At 39.1% G+C, this 15067-nt stretch overlaps 1 protein-coding gene across 1 annotated transcript; it reads right to left on the bottom strand.

The window, feature by feature from the left end:
- Positions 1 to 584: 584 nt before the first annotated feature.
- slc25a4 (solute carrier family 25 member 4) lies at positions 585 to 2827 on the bottom strand. The gene is made up of 4 exons (XM_085356949.1): positions 2627 to 2827; positions 1475 to 1961; positions 1250 to 1390; positions 585 to 1133 (listed from the first exon to the last, which is right to left on the bottom strand). Exons 1-4 carry the CDS (start codon positions 2735 to 2737, stop codon positions 973 to 975), a joined length of 900 nt encoding a protein of 299 aa, XP_085213075.1. The 5' UTR covers positions 2738 to 2827; the 3' UTR covers positions 585 to 972.
- Positions 2828 to 15067: the final 12240 nt, after the last annotated feature.

Below are 15067 nucleotides of genomic sequence, written 5' to 3'. Positions count from 1 at the left end.
ACTTTCATCTGGCTTAATCAACTCTTCAGTGATTTTCGTGTAACCATGCTTATCCATTATAAACATTTTCTTTGAATCTGAAATATGGTATGTGTGGCTTCCACAGCAGTGTCGCAGTACCGAAGTTAGCTGCACAAGCAGAAGATATTGTTTTGTTGAAGGTATAAATGTACAAATTATTGTTTATTATGACTGAATTTCAGTTCCTATAAATGTAACCTTTTTTTTTTACATTGCTTGATTAAATGGGATACACAAAAAATTGTGTTTTTAAGTTATTTAAAGGTTTACTTGTTTATATTTATTCTGTTTCCTGTTAACTAAAGCTGTTTTCCCACCAATTAACAGTGTACTGTTTTGCATCTTTAAAGATGCAAGTTTTGTTCAAATCATTCTTGCTGGAAGATGCATTTATTAGCTTTTATCATGGAAGACAATCGATGGGACAGCAGAAAAAAATGGGTGTAAATAATACATTGAAAAGTCGCACTTTGCTGCTTCACTTCTGAAGCATTGTGTATGTTGGCTTGGTGTCCATGTGGGGAGTTAAACAGAAAATCTAATATGAAAACCAACAAGACTGTGACAACAGTGCATTCATCAAAAAGACTGGACTGTTAGAATAATACGTTTTTATTCTTAATAAAATAATTTATGAGGATCAGAGTGGTCACAGCATAACACATGGGTCTCCTCAACTTGCTTCACAAACTTACTAACATGGGAAGCATGACCTGAAGTGACATCATCATGTGCGTCATCACAAAATCTCCACCTGCTTGACTTTTACTGAACGACTGCCTGTTGGCATGTCCTAGATGGGATATATACACTTTTGGTTCACCCACCCTCCTTACCTGGGCTGTCATACTGTAGACGCCCACACTGTAAATTCACCAAGCTGTTATCACTGTATCACCAGAAATAAGACTTAAACAAAGTAAAGGGTTTCCTTGGGGATTGGTTGAAAGTTTAGTATGCAAACTTCTTGAACTCATCGTAAAGCACCAGCACAAAGGCACCACCCATGCCTCTGATCACGTTAGACCAGGCACCTTTGAAGAAGGCTTTTGGTCCCTCGTCCTTGATGATTTTCTTCCAGCAGTCGATTGTGCCCTTGTACATGATGTCAGCTTTGGAAATAAAAAGAGAAGAAGACAACGGACATGAATAATGTTGCATAATGCCCTCACATGAATGCTTAATAACTGTGCAATAACTGGGCCAAACGAATCGAACATGGTTTCACCTCCTTTGCGTCCAGACTGCATCATCATACGACGTCTGACTGTATCGAAGGGGTATGAGATGAGACCAGCTACAGCAGTGACGGTTTGGGCGATCATCCAGCTGACGATGATGTGCGTGTTCTTGGGATCTGGCAGCATACCTATAAGAAGCACAAGTTAAGTCACCCACGTGTAAAATGCACATGTACACTGTTAATACATTCTAGTGTAACAGCTGTGCGCACCTTTAGCCGTGTCGAAGCATCCAAAGTAGGCTGCTCTGTAGATAATAATACCCTGCACTGACACGTTGAATCCGAGGTAAAGACCCTTGAGCCCATCGGTTTTGAAGATCTTGGCAATACAGTTTCCAAGACCAGTGAACTCTCTCTCTGCTGTGCCCTTGCCGATGTCTGCAGCCAGCCTCGTTCTGGCGAAGTCGAGAGGATACACGAAACAGAGCGAAGTCGCACCAGCGGCACCACCAGATGCCAGGTTGCCAGCGAAGTAACGCCAGAATTGTTTTTTTTGATCCACGCCACCGAGGAAGATCTTCTTGTACTTGTCTTTGAAGGCGAAGTTGAGGGCTTGGGTTGGGAAGTAACGGATGACATTGGCCAGGTTGCCTCTCCAGAAAGAAATGAAGCCCTGTTCCTTGGGGATTCTAACCACACAGTCAATGATTCCCTTGTACTGTGTTTCTGCTGTGATCTGCTTGCTGGCATGCTGGACCTGCAAACAAAGCATAAAAGTTCTGTATTGGACACACGTGTGCCATAGTTCCATGTAAATGTAAACCTTGACACGACAGGGACCATTTTTTCTAAATAGTATGCAATATGTGAGCAAAATTTTAATTTTAAATACATCATTTTGGTATTTACATAATCTTAGACTACTATGTTTAATATTCTCCGGACAGACATCATGTAGTTGTAGGCCCAGCAGAGGCACACTCCTGTCACTTGAGACCTCACTGTGTATTAGATTACACACTTCAAGTTAAATTTAGCAGTCCACTTTCACTGACTATTGCAGCGGTCATCTGTAATAATAAAGGATTAATTAACTTAATAAAAGCACAAACAGCATGATGAACTAGCTACTTATGGTCGTTTTTCTGCAACGCTTATTAGGAGGGCTTGCCACCCTTACTGTCACCAGAAGAATTCTGCGTAACTTGGCGCGTAAAACTATTTCCACATCAATCCATGACCTCTCACGTGCCCACTGGCATTACGCACGAGACCAAATGAGTCCAAAGGGCCATTTCTTTCTTGAAAAACAATTCTTGTGTTGCATTTTGTGTTTGAGTTATCGCAGAAGCCCCACAATTACGCACGCTTTACGCAGACATGCGACCGTGCCAGAGGCAGCAGTTGGTTCAGTCATTTTACCTGCAGCAACAGCTTGACTCTCTCAATGGGAGCGACAGCTGTTTTGGAGATGGCAGCGGCGATGCCACCGGCCAAAAAGTCTTTCATAAAACTAGTCACCGCGTCCGACATGATTGGTTGTTTCTTGTGGAGATCCGAGACTTCTGACTTTTCCAAAAGTGGCCAAGATCCTCAAGGAAACCTTACGCTTCTCCAAGTGGACGAGGCAACCCCCATGTGTCTTAATATATGCGGGGCAATTATCGCGAGAATCTTGAGTGATGGATTTACAGTTGGTCGAACAGATAAACGAGGCCGAATAAATTTCCGAGGTTAAAGTTCAACTCGTGCGCCATGTTTCTGAAGTCAAGAGTCGGCCTACCCGGGGACGTTTAAAGGACACAATGTGTGTAATTTGATAATTATTAAAAGTCAGATGTCACTAATCCTTATGATGGAGAAGTCCTTTATCTAAAGTCCGACTGGAGAACAGCTTTTGCATTCTGTCTACACACACTTGTGGGGTTTATTGAGTTTCCAGAAAACTGAAAAAAAAATCTGTCTTTATTAGAATAATATTAAGGTAACAATTAAATTTCATAGCGTATTAAATGTGTATCATGACTTCAACCCCAGTATGACATTTACAGAGAGCTGTGTACTCTGTAAATCTGTAAATCTCATGGTGTAATTTTTATCCAATGACTCCAGTTGCTAAGGCCTCGGGAAACCTAAAAGAACATAAAAGAGATTTTTATCTATCTATCTATCTATCTATCTATCTATCTATCTATCTATCTATCTATCTATCTATCTATCTAAATACAATCTGTTCTAGGACAGGGCAAGTGGATGGAACACATATTTACTGAAAAAAAGAAGAAGATTAGAATGATTTTTGTATCATCACACTGGCAGTTTTGTCGCATATTCATTTATGATAAATACAGGGAGTGCAGAATTATTAGGCAAATGAGTATTTTGTCCACATCATCCTCTTCATGCATGTTGTCTTACTCCAAGCTGTATAGGCTCGAAAGCCTACTACCAATTAAGCATATTAGGTGATGTGCATCTCTGTAATGAGAAGGGGTGTGGTCTAATGACATCAACACCCTATATCAGGTGTGCATAATTATTAGGCAACGTCCTTTCCTTTGGCAAAATGGGTCAAAAGAAGGACTTGACAAGCTCAGAAAAGTCAAAAATAGTGAGATATCTTGCAGAGGGATGCAGCAGTCTCAAAATTGCAAAGCTTCTGAAGCATGATCATCGAACAATCAAGCGTTTCATTCAAAATAGTCAACAGGGTCGCAAGAAGCGTGTGGAAAAACCAAGGCGCAAAATAACTGCCCATGAACTGAGAAAAGTCAAGCGTGCAGCTGCCAAGATGCCACTTGCCACCAGTTTGGCCATATTTCAGAGCTGCAACATCACCGGAGTGCCCAAAAGCACAAGGTGTGCAATACTCAGAGACATGGCCAAGGTAAGAAAGGCTGAAAGACGACCACCACTGAACAAGACACACAAGCTGAAACGTCAAGACTGGGCCAAGAAATATCTCAAGACTGGTTTTTCTAAGGTTTTATGGACTGATGAAATGAGAGTGAGTCTTGATGGGCCAGATGGATGGGCCCGTGGCTGGATTGGTAAAGGGCAGAGAGCTCCAGTCCGACTCAGACGCCAGCAAGGTGGAGGTGGAGTACTGGTTTGGGCTGGTATCATCAAAGATGAGCTTGTGGGGCCTTTTCGGGTTGAGGATGGAGTCAAGCTCAACTCCCAGTCCTACTGCCAGTTTCTGGAAGACACCTTCTTCAAGCAGTGGTACAGGAAGAAGTCTGCATCCTTCAAGAAAAACATGATTTTCATGCAGGACAATGCTCCATCACACGCGTCCAAGTACTCCACAGCGTGGCTGGCAAGAAAGGGTATAAAAGAAGAAAAACTAATGACATGGCCACCTTGTTCACCTGATCTGAACCCCATTGAGAACCTGTGGTCCATCATCAAATGTGAGATTTACAAGGAGGGAAAACAGTGCACCTCTCTGAACAGTGTCTGGGAGGCTGTGGTTGCTGCTGCACGCAATGTTGATGGTGAACAGATCAAAACACTGACAGAATCCATGGGTGGCAGGCTTTTGAGTGTCCTTGCAAAGAAAGGTGGCTATATTGGTCGCTGATTTGTTTTTGTTTTGTTTTTGAATGTCAGAAATGTATATTTGTGAATGTGGAGATGTTATATTGGCGTCACTGGTAAAAATAAATAATTGAAATGGGTATATATTTGTTTTTTGTTGAGTTGCCTAATAATTATGCACAGTAATAGTCACCTGCACACACAGATATCCCCCTAAAATAGCTAAAACTAAAAACAAACTAAAAACTACTTCCAAAAACATTCAGCTTTGATATTAATGAGTTTTTTGGGTTCATTGAGAACATGGTTGTTGTTCAATAATGAAATTATTCCTCAAAAATACAACTTGCCTAATAATTCTGCACTCCCTGTAGTCATTTCAAAATGTCACTTGTCCAGCTTTGTTAGTAGGGAGGAGAGGTTATTCACTGCAGAGCCACTGATGTAATCTTGCTCCACCTCTATGGCCCCACCTAACCCTAACTCTCTGTGGTTAGGGTAACTCTCTAAGTAATGCATACCACTTGTCAAAAAGCAAAAATATAGTTTTAGGTCATTTTTTCTTGTTGCATAAGAGATGATATGAACTTACCTGAAAACAGGTAAACTGGCCAACCTGGATTTGTTCCACTGAGGGGTTGCCGAGCAAATGTTAACCAACCAGAGTATCATGTTCTCTATAGTGTTCCAAAATTACCCCATTCACATATTTTCCCCAAAGACTTACTTTCTGTTCAATAAGCCAGGGCAATACCAGATTCACTGCACAGAAGTTCAATAACATTAATTTAAAAATTTACAAACTACACTAGGCCTTTATGACAAGTTCAAGCAAGAAGGACATACAAATTCCGCACAGTGTTCAAACCCAGGACCTTCTTGTTGCGAGGTAACAGTCCTAAACCACTGCACCGACATATATACACCACTGATTGCTGAAGCAACTTGTGCACTATTATAATACTTCAGTAGGTTTGTAACTTTTACTGAAGTTAAAAGCATAAATAAGGTTGTTTTTTTTCCACTTTGCAAAGCAACTATCTAACACAAAATTATATTTAAAGTCTTATGCAGCTCCACTTTTCACATAATAAATTTGGAATAGGATTCTGAAAATCGTGCCCAATGTTAGGGTTTCTGCACAGATTTTATTTCTGATAAATGTTTGAGTTGCCGTCCCCCCGTCCTGAAATGCTTTGTTCTTGTTAACACTCTAAGAATATGCCTATAACTAACTACCACCTTGTGGCCACTTGGTGGCGCTTATTGACTGTTTAGATTCACAGCCAACTTGACGCTACAAGGCGTCTCCTGTCAGGATAGCATCAGTAACCCCGTTGTAAGACTACAAAACTCATTATTCCTACATTTACACTCAGTCTGTATGTATATGTGTGTATGTTAGACGTAGAAACAGATTCTTCATGGTAGTATATCTAACACCATGGAGACAATATTATTATTATTTATCTATTTAGTTCATTATCAAAAACCATATTTGCTGAAGCTCTTATTTATAGAATGGGGGAAACAATGTTTTTCATCTTTAACTTTTTAACTGTGTTAAATGTTTATCTGGAGGGTCCCCTGGTTGTGGTCCTTCCCCTTTTCCCTGCTGCTGACTTTTGAATTAAAAGAAGTCACTGGGTGGCACCAGAGAGCTGAATTGCACACCAGAGCATCACTAACGCCTCCAGAGTGCAACTTGTGCGCTCAGTAAAACAGGTGCTTTTCCTTATTTACTTACCACACAACAATGAAAATAATGCACCACTTTATTTGCCCCCCCTCCCACCACCCAGGTCAGAGGTCAGGCTCAGCTGCAGGCCTGTGACCTTATTTCTAGTTAGGGATTCAGCATCTTGTTCACTTGAGCACTTCGGTAAGGCAGATGCTGGCTGGCACCGGGACTTGCACCTGCTTTTGAGTGAGCAAATGTTGGAGTTTTTGCAGTTACAAGTGCACAGACTCAAACCTGGCTTTTTTAGTTTACATCATTGTCTTCTAAGGCATCTTTATCCTGAGTTACAGCAGACAGCCTCATTTAATGGGATTATTAAAGGCTACTTTTGGAAAGTATTCTTGAAATGAAACTATATCTTGATCCACTGCATCAGTCATCTTCTGTTAATTGAAGATGATGTGCACTGAGGGAGTTTTGGATGACCTAATATAACCTAATATTCAAAGAGAGATTTTTTGTTTCTAAAAATGTTCTTATGACTCGTCATCTTCAAGGATTTTCAAAGTCTACAGGTCTTCATATGAGCTGTGAATATTATCTGAAGTGATCTCATTATAATTCTAGAGAAGCAGTTTAACGTTGCCTTTACTGCTGTCAAACCTCTTTTTGTGCTATTATTTAAATCTAATCTAGGTTTGCAAAAGTCGTTGCTCAGTAACCTTGGATTTTAGATTGAGGGAGGGGTCACCCAGGGTGGGGGTTGAGTTTGGATTTGCATTTTGAGTATGAAGAGCTGCAGGTGTCAGACAGTTAACCCCCTCCCACCGCTCCGAGAACACGCATACACAGAGCCGTTACACACCACTCTTACACTAATACAGTCACTGATTTTATCTGTTAAGAAGCAGGCATGTTTTTCTTTTCTTTTTTTTAATTCCCCTGAGCCCCTATTGTCTATTTGAGGCACGATGAGAATGGAGATTATGAATGTCAGACAGGGTTAAAACCACTCATATGAAGGTCAGAACTCAGCAGCGTAGGTTTCTTCTGTCTGGAGGATTTAATTTAATTTTGCCACAATGCAACAAAAACTGCTGCAAACCTCCTGCGCTGCCTTGACAGTATTAGTGTTTCGTCCAAAACATTGTAAACATTAATGTTTGTGTTATTTTGATTTACAGTATTCACCAACCACAGTCGCTTAGTTTTCCAAGATACTTTGACCTCTCATGTACACAGGTTAAAAAAGAAAAACCTTTCATATAAACCGAACCGAACCAAACCGAGTTTCTGTGCATCTCTTAACACTTTCTGACTTCTCTACACTGTCTGTAGCACTAAGCTCCAACTGGTCCTAAGGCAGCATGGGGATACGACACAAAAACCAATAATTATACAGACATTTGGAGGATGTTTCATAATTCTTTGTCCTATCTCCTACATATGAATCAGCAAACACCCGGCTCCCTCTTAAGAGAAAACCATATTGTTTATTTTCTTCCTCACAATACTCAGTCCCGTGAGCTTTGTGAGTTTAAAGGCACAATCTTAACACAATCCCATGGCCTCAGATCCAGCATGAGTTCTCCCTGGCAGACAGAGAGACTGTGCTCTTTGGGGCTCAGGAGATTATTTAAGTGCTTTCTGTCTTCTCTTTGGTGCATTATTGGCTGTTGGCCCCTCTTCATAAACGTTAAAGGGGCTGACTGGGGACTAAACATGTCAAAAGCACGTATGCGTGTGTGTGTCTGTGTGTCTGTGGATATAAAAAAAGATGCAGACATGGTGAGAGGGAGAGCGCATCATGCAGCTGCCATTTAACACCCGCAGTCAGGGCAGTGCCCATGGCAGAGCATGCAAGGTGGATGAACACACACACACACACACACAGCTGCGAAGGAGTAAAAATCTCCATGACCAATCAGAAGGACCTGGAGACATGCAGTCAGTGGGGGACTAAAGGATGGACCGGGCAGGAGTGGGGGCTTCAGATTGACAGACACTTGAGTGACAGGAAAAAACATGAGAAAAGGAAGTGGGGGAGAGTGACAATATGAGAGCAGACGTGTTGCTGAGGAAAGAAGAAGAAAAGATGAGAGTTAAGAGCGAAGTCTGATGATTGCAGCTGTCAAATAAACCTGAGCACTCAAGTTCATTGTGTGTTGGTGTTTTGTTATGACAATGTCTGCACAACAATTACGTTATTAAAAATATGTTATTAAAAATATCTATGAAGATGATTCACTGCTGGGTGGTCATGGCACAGCTACAATATTTTTTGACATTAAAGGATACTTAAGGATAAAAATTCAGACACATGACCTGGAGCTGTGGGAATTTTTCATGGCTATTTTCATCATTGTCTGACCTTGAAGAGAAAAATGGTAATTGCTTAGTCAAGTAAATAATCTACAGATAAATATATAATGTACAATATTGAAAATGACTGTAAGACAATGATCAACATATGTTAATATAACAGGGACATATTGTAAACAGAGCACAGGGAAGAAATATCCAGTAAAGCATTTTATCAGCTGCACTTAAAACCAGGTCAAAGTGCTCCTATGAGAACTACTAATACAAAATATCTGCAATAAGAAGAAGTGCTAAGTGAGGTAGTAAAAGATGCTCCTCTGGTCCCAGAGGAGGACTGCAAGCAATCCTCCTGAGAAAACTGCTGAATTTATGTATTTATACTACTTGTCTTGTCCTAATAATGTGGTAAAGCAGTTTTAGTAACTGTTCATTTATTGATTCACTGCATTTTACTTTTACTATTAGGGCCAAAACCTTTGTACAGTCCCAGTTAATTTTCCAAACTTGTTATACTTTTCCAGCCAGATTCGTATTCCGGGTTGTTTGAGGTGTCATATTTTCACCCAGCACCTCAAAACAAATATAAATTACTATAAAAATAAGAAGCATTGCATTTGGCGCTAATAATGACTCACATACAAAATTAGAGACTTAAGAACCTTCTGCGCTGGTCTTTAATGATAAAATTTCAGGGATTCATAGATTAAGTTTCCTAAATTGGATAAATTTGCCATTTGTAAACTGGCAAATTTTCAGGATTTGGTGTGGCTGTGGTGCAGAATGAGCAGTAACAGGATCACCCAGCTTGTGTCTCTGTGTGAGAGAGTGTTTTATAAGAGGTTTACTGCATTCATTCATGTCTTCTTCTCCTTTTAGATCTTTTTTACTTACTAAGAATGATCAAGTGCACTTTTACATTCTTTGTTCTGGTTTTCATGCATCAGAATATCTAATATGCATAAACCTAGTGGAGGTTCATGCACACTGGCGTTCACATTCATCGGCTAATTGATGTCATTCTTGTGTAATCCAGGTACACATCTGGCCGAGGAAATGTGTGCAAACCTCGTCAGCATAAAGCAAAGTAATGAACAAAATCTCTCTTCTTTTCTTTGACGTTAAAGTCTCTTTTACCTTCCACTGCCATGGTTTCTTTGCACCACAGCGTTGGAAATTTTAAATAGTTGCACTCATCTCTTCCCATAATAGGAGTATTTCACTTGGACTGGTGGTCAGTGAAGACAACCTAATCAGTTCGGAGTAGTCACATACTTGTAAAACCCTCGAGATGATGGTCCCTCTCATAGAAGCACATGCACGGCATTCATTCATTTGTCTTGCTGCTCGGAAAGACAACAACCTCTTCAAACTTTAGGGTCGTTTAAGACGGATTCTGAACCTTCTCAAGAGCTCTTACTTTCAAATTAGTGCTGCCATTATAGCTGTGAAATTATCTCTGCCCGGGTCAGAGTGTGCAATGAGGAAGGCTTTGTTGCACAGCTTGTTGAGTTTACATTTTAGAGGCTCTATTGTGTAGATGTACTTAAAAGTACAGGTTTTGTCTTGGAAATTTGTTGTACAAAGGCTCGGCCACTTTCTTGCACAGAGGGCATCTTTCTGCATTTGCAGATAGAAAACAAGAAGACCAGAAGAGATTACTTCAAAGGCTGTGAGAAAATATATTTGAGAAAATGCATATATATTTGTCTTTATTTGAGTGTAATAATGTTTAATTATAAATTAAAATCAAATCTCAAATAAGTCAAGTAAAAAATGCAATGCTGTACAAATAAATTTGATGCTTCGTTAAACAAATGATAGTCTCATGTACTGTATGTTGAAACAAATATGCTTTCATTATGGTGTAGATTAACCTTATTGTTCTTTTTTTTGTACTTCTTTAAAATTAACAAGTTTTTTTTAAAAAAGTGGATAAAAGTGATCTTCACAATTTTTATTTTTTTTATTTATTTATTGGATTTTAATATCAAATCATGTTCTTAGGTAAGAATATTTTAACTCTTTCTTAAAGACAACTATGTGAAATGTAATTATATTCTTATCTTGAGCAGGTTAAATATTTTTGTTAAATCTTTATTGTTCTGTGTATTTTTTTTCATATTTATTCCATTATCTTTATTTAGGGTTTTGTGTGCATGTGTGTGTGTAAACTTTATTAAAAATAACATCGACCTTGCGTGCTCACACACCCAGAAAGGTGCTACTCTACAGATGTTCAGAGATTAGAATCTGACAGACACAAAAATAAACTTTTGAAACTGAAATGTGATTTTGTTTTTCAGATATTTTTGCTCCACCCCAGGAGAGCGAAGATGTTGTCATACATTGTTTGCTTCCGTCTGCTTTCTGATACTCACCTATAACACTAGTGTATCATTTTCATGCAAAGCACCCAGTCACACATCTTTGGTCCGGGATAATGTCTTCATGTTGTCTTTGTCTCAGGTTTTAGAGTATTTCAAAATCTTAAAGGTAGATTAGTTCAAAAGCAACTCAAAGCCTTTGGTAAATCAATTTGTTTTCACGTGTGTTCCTCTGTCAGTGTGTGCGTGTGCCTGACAATGCATGGCTAATTCATTGATTGGGGGATAAGTCTCTGCTTGTGCATCCATCTTGATTTGATGGCCGAAGAGAGAGCAGATTGACCCTGTGACCCTTGTGTGTGGGGTGGCGCTCTTCTCTTCGCTGTCCGGAGCTCCTGTCAGTGGGTTAATGAGCGACGGCTGCTCGGGGCATGCTGGGCCCTGGCTAAGTGACCAGACCGGATGACCACCCTCTGCCCCGACTCTTGCATCTCTCTATGGCCTTCAGTTAAATACCCTCTGCTCTTCCTCCCTCTCTGCGAGAGAAACTGGGACTCAGGATTTAAGCTCGGGTTTGTGCAGCTGCTGCTCAAGCTTTCACTGCTCAGCAGCGGAAATGATCACTGAACCTGTGGCAGCTGTGCAGCAACTCTATCAACACAGGAGCATTATTATTAAAAAAAAAAAAAACCCTGAAAGCTGAAACTGACTTTTAAGCATAAATTTCATTAGAATAAATGTTATCCTGATGCACTATTAAAACATGTTTTAATAGGTTTATTCATGTAACTCATTGCTTTATGCTTTTAGAATTTTTACATATGTAGAAACTTATTTCACTCACACTGAAAGATGTTACAGCCTATTTATAAGACTAGTACATGCCTATATCCTGTTCTGCTATGTAAATGTAGTTTTACTCATTATCAGCCGGTTATCAACACAATACATTATAATATGTAAGCTTTGCGGACATGAATAATGACATAATCCTTTTATAAGTGTTATCAGAATCAGAATCAGAATCAGAATACTTTATTGATCCCTGGGGGAAATTATTTTTTGTTACAGTGCTCCATTATAAACCAACATTAAGACAAGACAGACAATACACTAACTAAGAATAGTACAATATATACATATAAGTACACAAACGCTAAAAAATAGTTCATTTTAGTCCTCTGGTAGTAATTGTTTCAATTATCCATCCATCCACCCATCCATCCATCCATCTTCTGTGGTGTAGGAGTATTGGCATCCTTTGCTGTAACAGTAACAATCTACTAAAAATGAAACAGCTTTTGAAACACCTGTCTCGAATTTCATAATAATCGACTACAACACTGTCACAGATTACTTCACATGACCCACTGATCTAGGTAAAGTGCCTCAGACCTTATTAAATACATGCTCTAACAGTGAAGGTGAGTGTTTTGCCACATTTACCCTGACTGACACTGAGCTGTAGTGATGTATACAGATTTACCGAACTCAAACATCCCACTGGAAAGATGAAATTGTGATTTTCTTTATTGTTTTATTATTTATTTATTTATTTTTTCTTGATTTCTTATTTGCTGATGTAACCTCAGAAATCCTTATTAGTTGAATCATGAACTAAAAAAGTCAATAAAACATCAAACAAATAGATTACAGTGATTTAATCAGGTAATATATTTAATTGCGTAAACCCTGTTGAGACATGAATAGATTTTATACATTGTTAAAACAAAATTATTAACTACTATCTGTCTTTCTTTTTTTATTGGATTAGGATGGTTGGGATGTGAGGACAATAACTTTTAAATTGTCTTGCTAAATGTTTCTTTGCCTTTTTCTTTAACTCCTCTTAATTTGTCCTATGTGTCCAACAGATTTGACCCACGGAGCAGCAGACTTGTTTCTCCGACCCTAACCACAGCACGCCAAAGTACAGCTGAAAGCAGCCCATCCCAGAGCTGACGTTTGTTAAAGTGAACAGGGTAATGAATTTTAAACTGCTCTAGTAACAGCTCTCAGACATGTGGTTTTAGTGTGTGAGCATGGGTGAGTGGGTGGGCGTGTGTGTGTGTGCGGTTAGGATTTGCAGTTGTGGCTGTGTCTATGTATCTGTATAAATGTAGGGGGATATGTGCATTAATGGTGGGGGTGTTAGGTGGGGGTAGGGAGTTAGCCTCTGTGTACGTGTGAGTGTATGTGCTGGGGATAAAGACCTAGCAAATTAGCCTGGCTTAGCTGACAGGTGACAAGGGTTGTTTTGAATGGGGATTTTGTAATACCAACAGTGAGCAAAAAGCCGGGGTACCAAGGGACTTTTGAAAAGAGAGAAAGAAGACTTTTCTTCTAGCAGTGAAGGAAGAGAAAAAGGGCCCTGAAGGCTTCGGGGGACTTAGGGATCTCACTAATCAAACCTCCACCGTCTAGCACACTCATTTTTATTCAAAACGTAGAAATGCTAAATCATTCCAATCGGATTGATCCCTGTGTCAGTGCCTGTGTGGTATTCTCATTCTCTTCTTTCCGCCATGTCCTCAACTTTGACATATCAGTCAAGCAAGGACACTCTGCCACAAAGAGCACTGATCCGAAGGCAGACTGATGGCTAAGAAGTGGCATTTTAAATGTTATTTGTAAATTTGCATGTATTTATTAGGTCCTCTTGAAACAAACTGTTTAAAACACCTTTGTCTTTAGAACTCCAACAAAGCAACATTAGACATGCTCCCCGAAAGTTGTTCTGTTCATCTGTCCAGTCATGTGGACGTTACTCATCCAAGTGACTTCTTCAGTCTCTGCTGATCTCTGAGGTTTGAGGTTTGACTGAAACTAGCACCACTGATGGGCTGTGAGATCAATTTCCTCATCATTAAACAGACATGCTGTTAAGTTGTGCATGACATTATTAAGTTCAGATTGTGTATAAGAATGTGTAATAAGACACAATCAAGAAGGCCTTGATTTTGTTGCATGCGTTAATTACACACAGAATACATGCATTTTAATAATAAGGGTGTTTATAAATTGTTAAGCTCAAACACACACATGGAGGCCATTACATAGGAGGGTAGTACATTAACTGGAGATTTATTTTTAATATAATGCTACTTGCCTCAAACTTCCTGTAGCTTAACCTTAAAACACAAAATCCCTCTAACATTTTGTGATTTACATCATGCTTAGACACCCTTGTCATGTTGACCAACTTAACAATGCAAAACGAGCAATAAATGAATTGGAATAAATATTTAGAAATGTTATTTTCTAAAAGAATAATTGAATTGATGAAATAAATAATAATAAGTTTGTCTCTCTGCAAAACAGTTCATGCACTTTAGATTCAAACACTGCATTTTTATGTATTAAAGCTATGAGACTGGATCAGTATCTAATATTTTTTGTTTTTTGCCATAAATGCATCTATACATTGAATTCATAGTTCATTTGGTCAGCCAGCCTTAATGAGACAGAAATGCCATTATTTTTTTAAACATGTTTTTTTTATTTAAAAAAGATCTGAGAACAAGAAGCTTTCACAAAGGAAGCAATCGACAAACAAAAGCAACAGAACAATGCAACAAACGAGACATAAAAAAACAGCAGAAAGACGTCCAGAAAATCAAAAACAACTTTTAAAACCTCCAAACAGAAAATATGTGTCTAGTTTTCAGTATGAAATCTGCATATCATCATAATACTGTCTCTTTTCTGTCTTTAGAATATAAAATATCTACATAGAACTCATATTTTTTGGATTAAACTAAATGTTTGCTACTGAATATCTTCACAATGAAACTGTCAGAGATTTCAAAGTATGTCTTCACTTTACAGTCGAAACTTTTCCGCTCAGTCTTTGGTTCAGAAGATGTGATTGAGGAGACGTTCTGAGCTACACCTCAGCTTGTGGCACTGGAGGTTTGTCTAGTCTCGTTGGGGACATATAAAAAAAGGAGGGGCAATATAACTGAAAAATACTATTGCTACCTAACAGCGAATGTA

This window comes from Diplotaxodon limnothrissa, linkage group LG6 (assembly GCF_057381915.1).
Source record: "Diplotaxodon limnothrissa isolate DT_005_m linkage group LG6, D_limnothrissa_male_GT1.1, whole genome shotgun sequence".
Classification (NCBI taxonomy): Eukaryota; Metazoa; Chordata; class Actinopteri; order Cichliformes; family Cichlidae; genus Diplotaxodon; species Diplotaxodon limnothrissa.
Note: the sequence above shows the minus strand (reverse complement) of the source record. Positions and strands in the feature narration are given on the sequence as shown.